The sequence below is a fragment of the Eurytemora carolleeae genome, unplaced genomic scaffold (genome assembly GCF_000591075.1).
Source record: "Eurytemora carolleeae unplaced genomic scaffold, Eaff_2.0 scaffold876, whole genome shotgun sequence".
Lineage (NCBI taxonomy): Eukaryota > Metazoa > Arthropoda > Copepoda > Calanoida > Temoridae > Eurytemora > Eurytemora carolleeae.
The window spans coordinates 19579-40231 of NW_019396779.1; the positions used below are offsets into that span (position 1 = coordinate 19579).

At 33.7% G+C, this 20653-nt stretch overlaps 1 protein-coding gene across 1 annotated transcript; it reads left to right on the forward strand.

The window, feature by feature from the left end:
* Nucleotides 1-88: 88 nt before the first annotated feature.
* Nucleotides 89-20126, forward strand: LOC111708612 (ATP-binding cassette sub-family D member 2). The gene is made up of 19 exons (XM_023482037.1): nt 89-389; nt 1173-1303; nt 1939-2022; nt 2820-2882; nt 3505-3602; nt 4528-4638; nt 5959-6023; nt 6334-6395; nt 7185-7351; nt 9715-9818; nt 11816-11946; nt 14364-14526; nt 14962-15134; nt 15382-15526; nt 15592-15650; nt 16040-16109; nt 16488-16613; nt 18765-18818; nt 19966-20126. Exons 1-19 carry the CDS (start codon nt 138-140, stop codon nt 20041-20043), a joined length of 2136 nt encoding a protein of 711 aa, XP_023337805.1. The 5' UTR covers nt 89-137; the 3' UTR covers nt 20044-20126.
* The last annotated feature ends 527 nt before the right edge of the window (nt 20127-20653 follow it).

Sequence of the window (20653 nt, forward strand, 5' to 3'; positions counted from 1 at the left end):
TATTTAGATTAAGAGTACATTACTCCAGGTACCCAGTATACCTGATAGAATAATAAAGATAACACTGTTTGTTTTATTATCACTTGAAGTACACTGAACTAGGAACAAGGTTCTGTATATTCCAGAGCAGCATTAGTATGGGAGCTTTTTCTAAATTTGCAGAGCAGAGCAGCTCCGGCCCTGCTGTCTGTAGAGCTCTATATGTTGGTGCTATCATGGCATATATCGGGGGCGTGGCAGTTCCCCGCTGGATCAACTACAAGAAGGCGGAGAGGGATTTGAAGAAAAAAACTATATCCTCGGTTTCTAAACATTATCCAGGAAAGGAGTCAAAACAGAAGGCTGCAGTTAATAAACAGTTCTTTCAACAGCTCAAGAAACTGTTAAAGGTTAATTAAGCTTGGTTGTACTTGTCAATTTGTCCTTTAAAGGTTAATTCAGTTTGGTTATACTTATCAATGTGTCATTTAAAGGTCAATTAAGCTTGGTTATACTTGTCAATGTGTCCTTTAAAGGTTAATTAAGTTTGGTTATACTTGTCAATGTGTCCTTTAAAGGTTAATTAAGCTTGGTTATACTTGTCAGTGTGTCCTTTAAAGGGAGTGTTAAAAGTTAAACCGGCATGGAAAGCTTAATTTAAGATCTCTTTAAAAACATAAAGTAAATATTGTTAATGTTAACTATAATTGTCAAGTTTCTTTTACAAGACGTCACATATTTCCAAAATTCTTGAATCGTCTTTTTCTTTATAAAAGCACAGATTACTCAAGATAGAAGAAGAAGAAATATATTCATTGATTTTGTTTGGTATTTTTATCATTAAAGAGAGTGTTCGTGAAAAGTTAAAGGAAATGTTTGCTGAATACTGAATACTTCGGAATTGATCACCGCCAATTTTACTTCTAGCGAGAGTGGTGTAATGAGGAAAAACGAGTTTTTGTTTAAAATGGAGAGTACATGTAAAGTTGCATTATTCCACTCAAACCGTAAATTATTCAATCAAATCTATACAGTTAATTACTTAAATATTAAAATACATCAATTCTGAATTTTATAATGATAATACATCATAATATTTTTGTAATTGTATATATATGAATATATGTACAATGAATTGTAATATATAATATATATGTATAAATACATATATTTACCATGAATTACTTGTTTAGATAATGATTCCTGGTTTATGGAGTTTTGAGGCAGGTTTACTCTCCATTCACACTTTTGTACTGGTGGTTCGAACCTTCCTCTCCATACACGTAGCTCAACTGGAGGGACGGATGGTTAAACATATTGTCAGGTAGACCAGTTTTATAATATATCTGATGGTGGACCTCGTCAAGTTTATTCTATTCTAGAACTGAGCAAATAAATTGAGTCTTTGCCTCAAACTCTGATTTTCTAACTCTGAAACCCAATGTTGTAGACCTTCGATATTTCAAACTATAAATTCTATATATTCTATATATTTAGTAAAAAAATTAAGCCCAGCTCAAATAAACTAAGTTTAAAGTTTCAAAGGTTTACATTATCAGGGTTTAAAGATATAGAGATTAGAACATTCGAGTTTGTGGCAAAGACTCGCGATACCTTTATGATTACAATGAGGTATATTTAAAAACAAGTTTAACGAAGAAACATGTTATGAACTCTTTATAAATCATATAGATCCGGAATGATATGAAAAGTTGCAAGTACAACTCTGGAGAAATTGTTTTAAGGTTTAGTTTTTGGGAAGTTTTTGAAAAAATTCTCATCGATTTTTGCTTGAAGGCACCTTTCGACACCGACGATAATTTGCAGTCGGAATTAATTCGGAACCATAGCCAAGGGTCTGTTCCTCTGTAACTGAGAAGAAGTATTTTCTAAAAATTGAATTTAAAGTGACATATTTTCGAAAGAGAGAAAACGAAAGACGAATGTTTCTTGTTTAAGGAGAGATGTCTCTAGTTTCGCCTGGTTGTTTGCTTCCTGGTTTGGGGTTGCTATACCTGCTACTTTCATCAACTCACTCATCAGGTTCAAACCAAATATTCTTTTTTTAAATTAAAGGTAGTATAGACGTAATTTAGATCAAGTGAAGCTCCGATTAATTACCTTAACATATTTGTCTGATTATGGATGAATAAGATATCCTTATTTTTCTGATGGTTTCTCTATCAGACTTTCGGATTTGCGCTGTTGAGATAATGAAGAAAATTTGTCAAAATTCAACTCCGTTTTAAGATAAAAAACGATAGTATCTTTCTCATTATTATTAGTGTAAAGGTTAAAAATCATTTATTAAATAAAGGTCACTTTAAATAGAACTCACTTTCCCTTTAACGCTCTCATTTTGTTCCATGTTCCAAGTTCAACTCAAACCTTTAACCATTAGTGAAGTTTTTTCTATACCTTGTGTTTACAATTATTATAGAATTATTGCATGGAAACTACTTAATATTAAAACTTGATTCTACGTGGTGAAATGTAAAAAATAAAATATTCCGTGAAATTTAACTTTATTTTAAACTCTAGCTCTATTCTATAGAATAGATTTAAATATTTGGTGCAGTTTAGAGAATATAAATTATATTTCAATTTGCTGAAAATTTCTATAGTAGTCGGCACTTATATCAATACACCGAAGACGACTTTTCTTATTAAGTTTTTAGTTCTTACACACTTTTTTGAATTACAAGTTTACAAGTGTTTATGTTTATATGTGTATCCATGCTGTTTGAAAGCTTGGTTGTAATCAAAATTCAACTTGAAAGTCGTCTTCGTTGTATTGATAAATACGAAACCGACTGTATTTAATACCCCCTGTTATCCAGATACCTGGAGAACAAACTTGCATTGGCTTTCAGAACCAAACTAGTAAACGAGGCCTACCACAGGTACAGTTAGATAGATACAGGGTGTACCTTTAAATTTGACGGAAATATTAAGAATTTTGTCCATTTTCATTTTATTCAATACTGGCTGGAGTGCCCGGCGTTGCCCGAGTAATCAAAAAAGTTTTAAATTGAATATTATATAGATAAGCTGAATCTTCAGATTTCGAATATCTCTGTCATGTTCCAAGATACAAAAATACAACTTTTTTGAATGTTCAAAGTCCGAAAGTTATTATTTTACATTATATTTATATTATATTACATTATATTTATTAGATATCAAAATTTTAGAACATTCTTTATACAATTTCACTTGGTAGGTTTGTAGGTAGTTTGATTTGTAGATAGATAAATGGATATATATATTTATAAAAGCAGGTAAGTAAGGTAGGAAGCTAGATACTGATAGGTAGGTAGGTATCAAGTTAGGTAGCTAGGAAGCTAGATACTGATAGGTAGATAGGTATCAAGGTAGGTAGCTAGGAAGCTAGATACTGATAGGTAGGTAGGTATCAAGGTAGGTAGCTAGATTGATAGGTTTATTGGAATCTTATTCAAAAGTTCCCAGTTTAGCTCTGGTTAAGCGTGGATGCAATACTATCTTTACTGACACTGTCTCCAGGTACTTGAGTGATCAGACCTATTACCGAGTCTCCAACCTAGATGGAAGGTTGGATACTCCAGATCATTGTCTCACAGACGACCTTTCAGCTTTCTCAGGAATCAACAATATTTTAAAGAATATGAAAAGTTTCAGATTTTATATTCGGTTTGAAAAAACGCTAACAAGTAAAATTATAAATTCATATCTCATATTTTGTAAATTTGCACAATTTAATTTTTGAGATTTTTGTCAAAGTAGTTTATTAGAAGATCTTTATTTAGAATTAAATCTGGATTAAAATTGGCGAATACGGGGAAGGTAAGAAATTGATGCATGCTGTTTGTTTGTAAATATAGGAAGTTCAGAATCCAACCAGGATTAAATTGAAAGATTAATTAATTCCTCTTTTTGAAGGCCTCCGAACAAACATTTTTGTTAAGACATGGTTCTTGAGCGATTGGGTAACCCGGAAAGAATGAGTCAACTTAAAACTGTTAAAATATGGCGATCTTATGGTTGGCTTATAATTTTATGATTTGAAAAAAAAGAAACGCGAGTAAAGTTGCAGGGAATCATAAATATAAGGAAACAGACAGTATAAATTCCGTACAGTCGTCTTTGAAGTGTAATTTTTTTGTGGGTAACCCTGTATAACCCTGTATTAACTAATTTAAGCGCAGGATTTAAAGATGCAATTTATCCTCTTTCTAGAGGATGTCGTCGTTGCTGGTTTAAATGTCGTCTAATTCAATAGTTTAAATAATAAAACACAACCAGTGGTTATATGTTTACATTCCTCCCAGAATCGGCAGTACAGATATGTTTACATTCCTCCCAGAATCTGCAGTACAAATATGTTTAAATTCATCCCAGAATCTGCAGTACAGATATGTTTAAATTCATCCCAGAATCTGCAGTACAGATATGTTTACACTCCTCCCAGAATCTGCAGTACAGATAATTGCATGGAACTTCCTTTTATATTCCTTGATTTGATTAGTCGAATCCTAATTTTGAGAAAAGATAAATATTTGATTTTAGCAAGTGTTGCTCATATATATTCACATATATCTAAACCTCTACTGGACGCAACTCTCATCACATTCTCTCTATTCAGGATCGCTAAAGCTCAGCAATCAAATACATCAGCAGGTGATCAAGTGTAAATGATCAAATATTAATTTTTTTGTCTGTAAATTGCACCCCGCAACCGGCGAGTTTCCCGACGCTCTAGCACCAGCGATCCGGCTGGCAAGTACATTTTTGGAACAGGAGAAAAAAATCGCAGTGGTAGGCTACCACTGCGATTTAATGGTCTCACGCTCTCAAGCAAAAATCGTTGAAAATTTAGCCAATTACTTCTAAAACACCAAAGCTAACAACAAGTGCTTTACATTGCTAAAATGTACATGAAAAGGGCCACAGAAAAGCAGAATCGAGTTAGTGCGGTAAAATCTAAGCTTAGGGCGTTGCAAGCGACACTTCAAAGTCAGCCCTGTCTTAAAAATTGATGAGACTGTTTATAAGCAGGCTGAATCTATGTGCTGCCTATCTGGTCCTCGAATCTTACCATCAACCTAGAAATGGACAAATTATATAATACCTAAAATGTTCTACCTTGATGAGGAGACTGTTAACGTAATATCAGGTTTCAAGTGAGGAACAATTAGAATGGTATCGTCGTTCTTGAAAAGTACCTCTTCTAAACAAATCCTCAAACCCCCATCATTCAAACTATAAGGTTTACAGGACACTGTTGTGAATCAGGCAATAATTCAAATGGAGAGTCAATTTGAATTATGTCGGCAGTCCCTTTAATACTAAACGTTTAGTTTAAAGGGACAGACCGTCTATGTATGGTAGTTAAACTGAGTATGCAGTGTTGTGGACAAATTCTTTAGGATTCATTTAAGACATATAAAACTGTTCCACGATATATAATTACTGAGTTTGAGTGTATAGTAGACGTTCAAAATCATGAATTGGGGGAGTACGTTTTCAGAATCGGTTTTTTAAAATTATTAAATAACGACGACGAAAAATAAAGTAAAAATTATACAGTAATCTAATTAGATGTTTAGGAACATATCTCTCAATATAAATATGTCAATAAATCAATGCTAAAATCAAATATTTCGTTTTCATCATTAAATTGAATATCTTATTTTCTATGAATTTGTTCGCAGATTTCTTCAAATTCCTCAAATGTCGTTTTTTTAAAAAAAATTCCAGAAAATCTGCAGATAATCTTTGTGAATAATTTAGAGATTATAGATACTAATAATTGAATAAGTATACTTATTTTCGATGATAAGATTATTTTTATTTTCTCAACCTGTTCCTAAACAACTAGTTAGTTTACTGTAGAATTTTGTATACATTTTTTGTCGTCGTTATTTAATAATTAAAAAAACAATTCAGAAAATGTTTAGTTTAAGAATTATGATTATGTTTTTAACTTGTTTTTACTAGGTCCTATATTAGCTGGTGTAGTGGTATGGGGCACTGCCAGGCTACTAAGATTGGTGTCACCAAAGGTGAAGAAAGATTTAAGAGATATAAGATAAAACAAGAAAAAAATAAAACAACAATTCAATGTCGTCTTTAATTTAACTTAAAAATATGAACACCGCTTATTTAATTTCCATGTCATAAATAAATATGTGTACGGTTGCCAAGAATACCACAATCTAAAGTCTTAATTCGAGATTTAAAATTAAAATTATTCTTGTTATCGGAAAATAAACGACGTATCAAAAAAGATTGAAGATTTTAAAATTTCAAATTGAAATACACGATCTGATGCGATGTGGGATCCGGCCTGTTTAACAGATTTGAACATTTTAGTTTGGTGAATTGGTGGCAGAGGAAGCAGCTAGAAAAGGTCATCTTCGATATATTCATTCCAGGTACTTCAGGCTTATTTACATTTACCGGAAATGCAAAAGGTTTGTCGACAAACAAATTCCGGAAAGTTGACATTACCGAAAAGATAAGCTCTGCCTTTTTTTTGCAAAGCTTGGCCGCATTTATATGTAGTGCAAGGCCTCCTTATCTATCCTTACTGCAGCGATCGGCACCATAAACTATCATAGTCTCAGCAGTCAGCGATCACCCCCCTCCCCCCACCTCATGCAGCCTGCACAGTTTGATCATTCCGAAGTTTGTCTTTTTTATGGAACCGTTAATTACTTATTACAAATTTCTCGTCATAAATACTGTTTCTCTTTGACTGATAAAGGCTTAACCCTAAATGATAAGGCCATAATGAACTCTTTGAATATGATGACATCAAAGTTGAATTTGGTTTAGTGCTTTGAAAATAGGAACAGAACTGGCTATAATTTTCACCAAAAAAGATTGCAGCTAAAGGGAACCGTAAACGTAAGAAGAAAAAATAAATAAATCCGTACAGTACAGTACAGTACAGTACAGTACAGTACACTACAGTACAGTACGGTACAGTACTGTACAGTACTGTACAGTACAGTACACTACAGTACAGTACAGTACAGTACAGTACAGTTTTCTCTAAAATCTTATTCTTTGTGGGTAACCTTGTACATAACCCATAGCATAACCATGTCTCTATTTCTGTCAAATACAATACCAATAATAAAAACTGTACTTTTAATGATCAAAATTCACAACATTATTGTTAGTTTTTAGATTTGAATTCTTTATTTATTATTGCTTAGGATAATAGCGAATGCTGAAGAAATTGCGTTCTACTCCGGGCACGAGGTTGAGCTGGTAAACCTGAAACAAGCTTACTCCGGACTAGTAGAACAATCTAACAAGATTTATCTGAGTAAACTCTGGTATATTATGCTAGAACAGTTCCTCATGAAGTACGGTTGGGCAGGTAAAGGGTACAGTGTACTTATTTTGTCATCCTGTTCCTTATCTTCTATGACTTCTATATCATTATATCCCCCGTCATTATCCTCTCATTCTGTCCATCCTGTTCCTTATCTTCTATGACTTCTATATCATTATATCCCCGTCATTATCCTCTCATTCTGTCCATCTTATTACTTATATTCTATGACATCTATATCTTTATATCTCCCGTCATTATCCTGTCATTCTAACCATCCTGTTACTTATCCTTATCTCCTAATTCCTTCTATTTAGATCTTTTTACTTCCCCCTACCCGTCTCTTTTTTGTCCCTAAATCCTCCCACTCTCCTCGTGCTCCCATCTTTTTCCAATTCTACTCAAATTCAATTTTTACCATCTCTCTCAATTCTTCCCAGCTTTCCCTTCCTCCTCCTGTTCCAATTCTACTCGTTACCTATTCTGTTCCCTACCTCCTTAAATCTTTCACCTGTCCCCTTTTCATCATGTTCAAATCACACTCTTTCTCCTTCATCCTTAATTCATACCACCAGCCCTCGTCTCCTTTCCTTGGCCCACTTCTCCAACCATGTTTGTCTGTTTGTTTGTCTGTTTGTTTACTCCGAAATTAATTGATGTAAATATTTCATGAGTAATATATTTAATCATAGGATATATTATTCTATTTGCTGCAGGCGGCCCTGGTTTTTTTTTCTAGATGCCAAAAATATAGAATTTGGGGTTGATTTCGATCGCGTTAACACACCTTTTTTGATATAAAGAAAATTCACAATTCGCTTGAAATAAAAAAGGTTTTTAAAAAAAATATATTTACAGGAAGATTGATAATAAGGTTTTCAACTTGACAGCAAAATTTCTCGATGAATGAATGATTTTAGATAAATTTAATTCTGAATACAAAGTTGTAAATTGAATAGGATCCTCTGAATGATAGTAATCTTCAGTCTCCAAACAGTTTCTTTAAGATTTAAACAAACATTGTCAAATTTAAAACTCTTATAACTTAAAAAACCCCATTTTTGAATTAAAAAATGTATGAAGCGATTTTTTCGTTAAACAGCTTAACAAATTTTGGACGAGTAATTATACTTTTATAAATTTGAATAAAAATACACTTTAGAACAATCGTAATTGATTCGGCAATTATATTTTAAACAACAAAATTATTATACAGGGTGCCCAACGAAACATGACAGATGTTGAATAGTTTTGAATGTCGTCTTCCATATACTGTATTAATTATTTAAGACTTTTTGTTCAAAATCAATTTTACTATGATATGACTGCTATAAATAATATTTGTTATCATTCTCTTTGGTATCAAACAACTTAACAAGTTATGGAAGAAGACATTTCAAACTATTCACTAACTGTCATGTTTCGTGGAACACCCTGTATTTAAACAACTTCTGTATATACAATTTTAAAAAAAAAAAAACCTCCATGGACCCAAAAAAACCTCCATGTCAGCTATATATATTTCATTCTGTAATCTTCAAACTATTTAATATTCACGAACATTCCCTTAGATATAAATTGTTTTGAAGTTAAGAAAGTCCTTTAAATTTAAAAATTGTATTCAATCTATTAAACTTAAATTGAATTGGACCCGAGGATGATATTTAGTTTTCACTCTCCGTTCAAGCTACATTGATACCCTCCTTTAAATAATCTAAAGCTATAGTATCCATCCAGAATATATAGTTGAGTAAATTCAGTGTTACCCACAAAGCACGAGACTTTACTGACTGCTTGAAACTATTTAACCAATCTTATGATTGAAACAGGGTTTCTGACTTGTAAAAAAAACTTTTAAAGGTACAGGGTTACCCACAAAGGATGAGACTTCAGAGACGACTGTTGGGAACTTATACTGCCTGTTTCACGGAGTACATTTGAATTTCCGAGCCGGGTCAACCTTTCCGGTCCCATTTTTTACTGTACCTAGCTCTTTGGACAGGACTTTCCGGTGCAACAAGGTTGACGCGGTCAGACTTAATGCTTCATGAAGGTTGAATTTTCTTTTACCAAAGGGGCAGAGGTGCGTGGTTTCCTTATATTCATGATTCCCTGCAACTTTAAACTTATTTCTTTCTTTGTCCAATTATTAATTAAGTCATTAAAAGACTATATCTAAGACAGAAGTCTTAATTTCACCATGATATTGTCATATTTTAAGAGTTTTAGGTCGTCTTTACATTTTCATTCTTTGTGGGTAAACCTGTATATTATAAAGATATAAAGATAAAGTCACCACCTGCTGGAATCCATGATTAAATTTGAGGGAAAATACTGAATAAATTAAGAACAGTCGACTCTAAAGTCTCATGTTTTGATAGGTTCCCTTGTAGAAATATATTGAATAGGAACCGGGATGGTTATGATCTCTATTCCAATCCTAACCTCTCAGAAGGATCAGAACGGAGAAACTGGGATCAGTGATCGTACAGAATACTACACCACTGCTAAGGTTTGTTTGTACATACAGTGTACATAAAAATTCAAAGATTACCAAGTATATCCATGAAATGCTTCAATTTGACAAAACCTTTGATAGTAATTCGCTAAAAAATTTGTAAAAAAAACGTTGTACAAAAAATAGCCTGCTCAGTAGTCAGTACTCACTATTTTAAAGAGGTTTCACCTGTTTTTTTTCAAACTAGAAATGCATTTTTAATATCGCAGTAGTCGTCTTAAAATTATCATGTTGAGAATTACAGAACTAGCTTTCAATATCTTAAGCTCGTAATTATGGCAAACTCCGCTTTCTAGTTGATTCGCGCCATTTTTTCTAGTGACAAATTTAGTTTTTTAATTGATTTTCAATCCATGTTTTTTTCTTTATACATTAGAAAACTTAAATTTTTACGGATTGATGGATTTTCCATGCAAAATGTACAAACTACCGGCCAAAAACTTTCTTTTTGATAATTTTAATCATTGAAAATATTTTTTTCGAGGTTTACAGTTGATTTCTTTCTGCTTATTAAACAAAGTTAGTTCCGTTTAACAATCATCAAATCTTCAAACTGGGTATTTCAGCTTTTGTTTCTGGTAGCAAATTCTTTTTTAGTTATCTTTTATTCAAGAATTATGTTATCAATATTTATTTGATTTAGAAAATAATTATTAATAAAATCTCCGGACTTCATGTTTACGTAAAATCAAACTTTTCTTGGAAAAATAAAATGAATAATCAAACCTGCGGGTTGTTATTGAAAATCATTGAATAGGATAAAGATCCTGCGTCATCTTTATCATTTGAATATCAGACCCTTCACTAAAAGGGAAAATAATGTTAAATGTAATTTCACATTTTTCTATAATTTTGTAAAGCATTAATATATTCAAGGGTTCTATGAAAAATAACTTTCAGGAAATTAATTCCTTTTTTATTTAACATTTTTTTAAAATTCAAACGTAGAAAAAAAACTAAAAAAATCAAAAAATCAATTAAATTTTTCAGGACATAATTTTTTTTTACGTGAGTTACTTAATACGCACTGAAATTGGAGTAAGAGAGTATGACTTCGTCTTGGAAATTTTAAAAGTTGTCTTTTAAATTTTAGAATAAAGTAATTTTCTGAAAACCGTTTTACTGCCTTTTGACTAACATTCCCAGTACCTATGAAATCCCCATCAGAGGGAGGTTAAATTACTAATGTTTTGTACGCAAAATTGGTCTTGGGATCCCATGGTAAAGTAAAATTTCCTTAACTTAATTGTAAAGTAGTTGTAAATAATAATTAAAAAGCTATTTATTTGGGGTGGGTCAATTAGCGTAAAATAATACACAGGTACAAAACGGTGAATAAGATAATATGAAATAACAAAACGTGGAATGGTAAAAACGTCAAAATTTTAATTTGCTTTAATCCGAAAGAACAATAATTCAATTTTATAATCTAAAATTTATAAGTTACTTTATTTTTTTTAAGCATTTAGCATGTTTTAAATTACGACGTTTAGTCTTGAAGTTTGAAATTTATTTGTTTTATACCAATCTTTGTTTTATTAAATTCAGAAGTTTTTTTGCCATTTTATTTTCGACGTTTTGTATATGCTGTAGCGCATCCTGTTGTATACCCACTACTGTTGTTTTGTATATGCTGTACCGCATCCTGTTGTACACCCACTCCTGTTGTTTTGTATATGATTATGCTGTACCGTATCTTGTTGTACCCACTCCTGGTGTTTGTATATGGCTGTACCGCATCCTGTTGTACCCACTCCTGTTGTTTTGTATATGCTGTACCGTATCCTGTTGTACCCACTCCTGGTGTTATGTATATGCTTTACCGTATCCTGTTGTACCCACTCCTGGTGTTTTGTATATGCTGTACCGTATCCTGTTGTACCCACTCCTGGTGTTTTGTATATGCTGTACCGTATCCTGTTGTACCCACTCCTGGTGTTTTATATATTCTTTACCGTATCCTGTTGTACCCACTCCTGGTGTTGATTTAGAACTTGTTGACGAGTGGAGCGGATGCTATGGAGAGGTTGATGACAGCATACAAGGAGGTTGTAGAACTAGCAGGATACACACATCGTGTACACAATATGTTCACAGTATTCGAGGATTGTGCTAAAGCTAAGTAAGTATTTTAAAGAAGTTAAATCAGGTGAAAAGCAATTTCAACCAAACTTAGAAAAAATACAGACTGCCAGTTCAGGATATTACNATTCCTACAGCCTAGGAGAACAGAGCTCTGCTAGAAAGCTCTCTGCACTATACAGTTGCATTCCTACAGCCTAGGAGAACAGAGCTCTGCTAGAAAGCTCTCTGCACTATACAGTTGCATTCCTACAGCCTAGGAGAACAGAGCTCTGTTAGAAAGCTCTCTGCACTATACAGTTGCATTCCTACAGCCTAGGAGAACAGAGCTCTGCTAGAAAGCTCGCTGCACTATTTGCAGTGGACGCTGAGAAAGGTGTCTGCACGTATGGAGGGAGGGAAGGCCACGCGGCCCTGAACCCCGTGCTCAATTAGCTAGCCTCCTTCTTAACTACAGTAGCCACGGCTGGGGTACTAAGTCAAGAAATAGGAAAAATACAGAGCTACTTTGTCTAATTCTAATCCAGTTTTATATCATCTCCAATTAGCGATCGGAGCCCTGTCTGGAAGGGCCCTTTCCCTGCTCCATGGGCAAAGCTGCTAAAAGTGTGAACTGCTGTATGCATTCTGCATACAGCAGTGCACACTAAATGCGATACTTCCTAAAGAATTCCTCTGGACTTGAAAACAGTAAAACATGTGGCTGCAAATACGATTAAGAAAAACAAAAAAACGTAGAGGGGGACATCTATGCAATGAATGGGTGATCCTGCTCTGTCTTATAATGGCGCAAAGACAGCGACTCGTAAACATTCTTTCAAAAGCAGCGCCATAAATGGACGGGCACACGGAGGCAAGAAAAGAGAAACTGCGGACGCTCAGATGGAGAAAGGAGACAAAAGATGAACATTTGAAATTATTAACTATGCCTAGTGCCATTTTATTTTACAAAAATTATAAAAAATAAATTATAAAGCATTGTTAAATAAATTATAAAAACATTAAAAGATTAACAAAAACAAGAGTAAGAAGATTAAATTTAATGATCTTTAAATTGACAGTTAAGAAACAAAAACAAATTGTACTTTTACCAAGGATGTGAGGGGTTTAGGGCCTGGGGTGCTGACAGTCGGCTCAAAAGATACCAAATTTCATAACTTGAATAAAAGAGGAGGGGGTCTGATTCCAATACATTTATACCCTGGATTAAAACTAAAACAAAACTGAACAAAGTTAATATTAAACAGCGATGAAAAACAAAACAACAACATTGTAGCGTTCTTGAACAATATAAGGGAGTTGACGTGAGTTTCAAGTTCATCCTGCACATAGATCCAGACTGGAATATCATCCTGCACATAGATCCAGACTGGAATATCATCCTGCACATAGGTCCAGACTGGAATGTCATCCTGCACATAGATCCAGACTAGAATATCATCTTACAAGAACTGCAAAGTACTTGTATTTACCTCTTGCTTTAAAGACGTAATTGGCAAAGTTGTCGTAGATTTTTTAGCAACTTTTGGGTCACTGTGCCTGATAAGTTAAGTCTCATTAACTATCAAACCAGGATCTGATCTGATCTGATGTTAATGAAAAAGATATCGAATTTAAACTTAAATTAAAACGGAAAATATTTCATAAATACTCAACTTATTTTGAATGATTCAATTTCTAAAGCTTCCTAATTTGATTATTCCTTACTCATTTTCTCATTGAAAATAAACTCGAGTGTTTTCTTCTCAAATTCGATTATATAAGTTTACTCTTAAGTACCTAAATAGGACACATTAATCCAATTGCAATTAATTACAAGTTCTCACGCAAAAATCAATGAAAATTTGGTTTGCCAATTACTTTTAAAGAACTATGGCTAAAACTAGTTCGTTAATACATAAAAAGGTATAAGTGGAATAACATCGCGACACTTTAAAGTCGACCCAGTCTTAAAAATTGGTGAAATTTTTCATAGCTGTCTGAATTGGTTTGTATCAGTTTTCTTTTAGTAGATATGTACCTTAATAAACCCTCGGATTCAAGTTTATTCGTTGGATGTTTCCCTTGAATAATCCAGAATAGGATTTAATTTAACTAATCCTATTCCAGTAATAATTAGTTTAGTATTACGAAATAAAAAATTATAATAATTTCTGGTATTTTGTTATTTAAAATCTTTCATTCTTTTTAATTTGCTCCAGGTATAGATTAATAACAATACAGATAAAATACTAGATGTTGACTTTTCAAGAATTTGGGGATTTTTGTTCACAAAAAACCTGAGGCAGAGGACTAAGGAGTTACGCGCATTCTCTCTCTCTGTCTTGTAATTCAACGCTGCCTGCGCGGAACTCCGTTGGGGTTCTGCCTCAGGGTTATTGTGGACGAAAACCCCTTAAATCTTGAAAGGATGACATCTTGTGTTATATCTGTATTGTTATTAATCTATGACTACAGGTATGACCGTGGTGTGGTGAGTGTATGTCAGGACCTGGAGTTGAAGGACGGACTTCCTGTTATCCAGGGAGTAGTTGAGGAGTCCCAGGAGTATATTAGCCTGGATAGGGTTCCTATTGTTACTCCGAACTGTGATGTCATTGTGTCCAGTTTATCTTTAAAGGTAAACAATAAACAAATATAAACATGTTTCCGTCCGCTCCACTCTTAAAAGATAAAAAACTGTTTAACAGATAAAATTGTAATATTTAAAGGGGAGTTTGAACGTATAAGCTGAAAGATGTTTGCAAAAAATCTATTTTCTAACTTTATCTATTCTCTGTATGAAAAGTATACGCCAGAAAGATGCGAAATTAATCAGTTCTTACAAACATTATTTCTAATTTATTACCTAATACTGGTAATAGTGAAAACTTGTAATGTTCTTCCTCACGTCTTCAGATTCATGTATCCAGGTTCATGTATCCAGGTTCATGTATCCAGGTTCATGTATCCAGGTTCATGTATCCAGGTTCATGTATCCAGGTTCATGTGTCCAGGTTCATGTATCCAGGTTCAAGTATTCAGGTCCATGGATTATTGAATCTGTTTTGTGCAGGTTCAACCTGGCCAGCATGTTCTTATCTCTGGTCCCAATGGATGCGGAAAATCATCTTTATTCCGTATTCTCTCTGGCTTGTGGCCGGTTTACAAGGGAAAAGTGGTTCGACCCAATCCTTCCAAGATTATCTTCATCCCACAGAGACCATACATGACCATTGGAACATTGAGGTAAATTAATAAGCTGAAATTTCTTTCCATGAAATTCTGAACGATTTGAATTTTCTCAGAGTTATTATTTTCGCTTGAGAGTTTGGACGCAATAAACTCTGTGTTCCTCTACTCTTCTCTTAAGGCTAAAAGTATTCCATGAAATTCTTAGACTCTTATAGAACTTTATGACATTCTTAAAGGAACTGAGTTTTTGCCACAAACTCTGATTTTCGAACACCTATATCCTTTACAACCCGATGTCTAGGGACCAGGTGATCTACCCGGACAGCCAGATTGAGATGTTGAGGAAAGGTTGGAAAGATCATGATCTAGAGAATATTCTTGAGATTGTAAACCTCAATCATATTGTTACCAGGGAGGGAGGCTGGGACGTTTCTGCAGATTGGAAGGTTTCTTTTATACATTTACTTTTTTTTTAATATTTTTTATTTTGTTTATTATTTATCTGTTTTAGGATATATTATCAGGTGGGGAAAAGCAGAGAATGGGGCTGGCTAGACTATTCTATCAAAAGTAATTTATTTTATAATTTTCGCCAGAGCCCGAAATTAAAGAATTGTTGGATCCACTTAAAAGCATATTCATTGCTCAATTGAAACCGGTTTTTGACGGATTTAGGCTGCGGCTCAAATTCATTAAATTCGGGCACTGAACATGTTTTCTGACTCCTTTATGTCGATGAGTTTGTTTTAAGGAATTGGAACTTTCTACATAATTCGATTTGATGTTGTCTTCCAACGTACTTTTCAGTGGGGACTACTGTATGCAAAGTATTCAATTGTGCAAATAATTTAGTTACTTAAAGTCCTTCCGGTATAGGAAATGGTTACGGAGCAAATAAATCCAAGTTTAGAGCTTAAAATATGAATTATGCATTTTACATAAATACATATATTTGCTAGACCAGTGTGGGCTCTGTTAGATGAGTGTACGTCTGCAGTTAGTATTGATATAGAAGGGAAAATATATCAGGTATTTTATATTCTTTTTATAAAAATATTAATATTCTTTAATCTTTATGAATGCTCAAATGTAGAAAGTTACTTTAACGTAGTTCATGAAACATGACTTACCCACAAAGGATGAGCCTTTAANGTACACATACAGACAATAGGGCAAAACGGGACAGTACACATACAGACAATAGGGCAAAACGGGACAGTACACATACAGACAATAGGGCAAAACGGGACAGTACACATACAGACAATAGGGCAAAACGGGACAGTACACATACAGACAATAGGGCAAAACGGGACAGTACACATACAGACAATAGGGCAAAACGGGATAGTACACTAAATGAATCATCAGCCCTTTCTAAGGAGATTATAATATTAATATGATCAGGCAGCTAAGGATGCAGGAGTCACACTTCTAACCATTACTCATCGTCCGACCCTAGCACAGTTCCATACACATCTACTACAGTTCGATGGACAGGGAGCCTGGAACTTTGGAGCTCTTTCTCTGCAGGTACATAGGGAGTCATTGAAAGGGAGCGGGGAACTCTGGAGCTCTTTTTCTACAGGTAGATAGGATTAGGGAGTCATGTGGCAACTTCGGAGCTCTTTAATTATTGGAAGAAATGGAATGATGGGCAGGGATCTTTAAAGTTTGGAGCTCTTTCTCTCCAGGTAAATATGGAGTCATGCTTTAATGCCTTAACTGGACCTCAATGTAACTTTAAGTTAAGTTAAGATTAAGATATTGTCTTAAATGTCTTTTAATTGTATATTATTTAACCAAAAAAATAATTGTTTCAAGCTGCAGTGAACCATGAATGTAAGAAAAAGAACTGTGGAAAACCGTGTAAAAAGAATGTGTATTCTGTATAAATTCTATTGCTCATATGTAAATCTATCGTTTCTAATTAATTTCCCAGTTTTATTTCCCCTTTACCCGCCCCGATTAGAATTTATGGTTCATTGAGCATTCAAGATACATCTGGGATTTTCTCTTCTCAAATTTATAAAACCTCAGAGTTCAGGGAATTCCGACATTCATAAGAATCAAACGACGACTTGTATTTAGTCAATAAATAGCTAATGTCAAGTGACATTCATTTGAAAAGGGGAGTATTGAGGGTGTTATATATACTCTTCTTCTAATTGAATCCCATGGGTATTATGTTGTAACATATTTGTGTATCAGGAAAGTAAGACTTTACAAATTTCAAAACTTAAAAATATCACAAAATAAGTTTTTATGATTTTAACAAAGCAAACCGATAAAGAACACAACTGCTCTTCCTGCGCGCCGTGCCAAACCCCTTACAGGCAGTGTGAACAAGTTGATCATGGGTTCTAAAGGAATTGAGTCTTTGTCACAAACTATGATTTTCTAATCTCTATATCTTTTTAATCCAATGCCGTAGACCTTGGATATTTCAATCTATGAATTCTGTTAGATCAAATATTTAAGTTTAAATTTTGTAGCTTTACGCCATTAGGTTGCAATGATATAGTGATTAGAAAGTTTGAGTTTGTGGGAAAGACTCAGTTCTTTTGATGCAAAAAAATGTTGATTAGAAGGGACTGCAAAGGAAAAATGAAAGGGAGGCTGAAAGCTTAGCGCGCATTTGAGGAGTTGATCGAGACATATCAGAGTTTTATCTGGTGTTCCTGTCTCGAGAAATTGATATAAAACTGTGTCACAAACACAGATTTACTAATCCTAATATCTTTAAAACTTGANACTCTGGAGCTCTTTTTCTACAGGTAGATAGGATTAGGGAGTCATGTGGCAACTTCGGAGCTCTTTAATTATTGGAAGAAATGGAATGATGGGCAGGGATCTTTAAAGTTTGGAGCTCTTTCTCTCCAGGTAAATATGGAGTCATGAATAGGGAACTTTGGAGCTGTTTTACTGCAGGTAGATGTGGATTCCTAAATAGGGAACCTGGAACTTTGAAGATCTTTTACTGCAGGTAGATGTGGAGTCATGAATATAGAACCTAGAACTTTGGAGCTCTTTTACTGCAGGTAGATGTGGAGTCATGAATAGGGAACCTGGAACTTTGGAGATATTTACTGCAGGTAGATATGAAGTCATGAATAGGGAGCCTGGAACTTTGGAGCTCTTTCACTGGAGGTAGATAGAGAGTCTTTTGGTAACTTAGGAGTTTTTTTTTACTAGAAGATTATTGAGTTGTTGAGAAGGAGCCAAGAACTTTTTAGTCCTTTCACAATAGGTATATATAAAGAGCCAAGGACAGGGAGCCTAAAACTTTGTAGTTTTTCATAAAAGGTACATATGGATACCAATACTTGGAGCCTTAAACTTGGATTTACAATCTTGATTAAACGGCAAAATCTATTAGAATTATCTTTCATAATTTACGTTTCAAATATTAAATTGTTTTCGCCACAATGTTAACACCATCTTTTCTGTTCCAAAGAGATATATTGGGTTGTCAAAATTTAGTGCGATATAGATCTTTTTTGGCGCTAGAAATAGATTTTACGAGGTTAGATATTTCCTCTGTGAGAGCCGCTAAGTTTTGCGCTAGATATATCTTATGTCGTACATAAGATATATACGTTACATAAATACGTAATGTCATAAAAACTCCAACTATTGTGCAGGCTGCAATAAAAAAAAACATTTGATTCTATTTGTATTCAGGTGTTCTCTAGTTTAGAGGAGGAGAAGAATAAAATAGAAGAGAAGCTGAGACAGGTTTCACATTCAAACCCTTTATTCTATTTTACAAATTTTGCAATTTTTATCCTATTTGTCGGTTTGAGGAATTTAACACCTTCTGAAGGAGATGAATTTTCAATCAAAGAGAGCTTTTAACGTAGTTTTTAAAAGCTAATTAATCTATCTATTAGTATTGAAAAAAAAAATAATAAAATGTTTAAAAATTATAAATTTCAAATTATAATCTTTAAAAATCATAAAGAGAAAACGTGTGGCTCATAATAAATCGACTTTTCAAATTATTTCCTTGAAATTGTATAAAAGAACACACTAGTCTCTTCAGCTCACGTCAAACTAAAGTAAATTGTATAAAAGAACACACTAGTCACTTCAGCTCACGTCAAACTAAAGTAAATTGTATAAAAGAACACACTAGTCACTTCAGCTCACGTCAAACTAAAGTAAATTGTATAAAAGAACACACTAATCTCTTCAGCTCACCTCATACTAAAGTAAATTGTATAAAAGAACACACTAGTCTCTTCAGCTCACGTCATACTAAAGTAAATTGTATAAAAGAACACACTAGTCTCTTCAGCTCACGTCATACTAAAGTAAATTGTATAAAAGAACACACTAGTCTCTTCAGCTCACGTCAAACTAAAGTAAATTGTATAAAAGAACACACTAGTCTCTTCAGCTCACGTCAAACTAAAGTAAATTGTATAAAAGAACACACTAGTCTCTTCAGCTCACGTCAAACTAAAGTGAATTTCAATCATAACTCATCATAAAATGTTTTGTTGTTTGTAACCGGATTAATTTGCTTTTCTCATTCTTCCTTATAATATTAGAGGAGATACAACACACATTCTTACAATTACTGTTTCACATACTTGACATCCTTCCTCATAATATTAGAGGAGATACAACACACATTCTTACAATTACTGTTTCACATACTTGACATCCTTCCTCATAATATTAGAGGAGATACAACACACATTCTTACAATTACTGTTTCACATACTTGACATCCTTCCTCATAATATTAGAGGAGATACAACACACATTCTTACAATTACTGTTTCACATACTTGACATCCTTCTGTCGATTCACAGTGAACTATACATCTAGTTATCAAAGCTTTTTTCCCCTTCTTTCTTTTTTTCTTTCTTTTAGGTTCCTGAAATTGAAGAGCGTCTGCGTGAGATACAGAATATCATTGGTTCAGAGAAAACTATTCTTAACTCAGACTAAAACTTGATGTTTTAGAAGATGATGGTTTAATTTATATAAATAGTAAATATAGTTTAATTAAAGAAGGTTTGTATTCTGTGAAAGGTTTGTATTTTGTCAACTGTAATCAGGGCCGTATTCAGGAATTTGCTCAAGGGGGGGGCATAATCTTTTTTGACATTTTAGGTGTTTGGGAACTAAATCCCTCCTTAAAATCATAGTTAGTGCTCTTCCACCTCTCGGCCTTTGCCATAAACTCCAGTTTAATAATCTCTATATCCTTGCAATCTGATGGTGTACACCTGTTATATTACAAACTTACACTTGTTTGAAATAACTAAGGTCTACGACATTGAGTTGCAGAGATATTGGGATTAGAACATCAGAGTTTGTGGCAAAGACTCAATACCTTTCCACCAAAAAATTAAAATTGTTTTAACTCTAGCCAATCAATAAAAAGGGATTTAAATTGCAGAATTGCAAAACACGATTTACAAGTAATGAAAAATTCCCCCCCCCCTTTTTTTAAGGTTATAAAATTATTATATTTTCATTGCCAGCTGTTCTCTCGAATGCATAAAGTTTTGACTAAATCTAGTTGTAAAAGTGGCAGGGTCTCCAGTATGGGCGG

What these genes read in the sequence shown, in the direction of transcription:
- LOC111708612 (XM_023482037.1), top strand. Translation starts at nt 138, where the DNA reads ATGGGAGCTTTTTCTAAATTTGCAGAGCAGAGCAGCTCCGGCCCTGCT. An exon ending in TAAGATTGGTGTCACCAAAG is followed by an intron (nt 6,024 to 6,333) that starts GTGAAGAAAGAT and finishes TGAACATTTTAG; the next exon opens with TTTGGTGAATTGGTGGCAGA. An exon ending in ACGTTTCTGCAGATTGGAAG is followed by an intron (nt 15,527 to 15,591) that starts GTTTCTTTTATA and finishes TATCTGTTTTAG; the next exon opens with GATATATTATCAGGTGGGGA.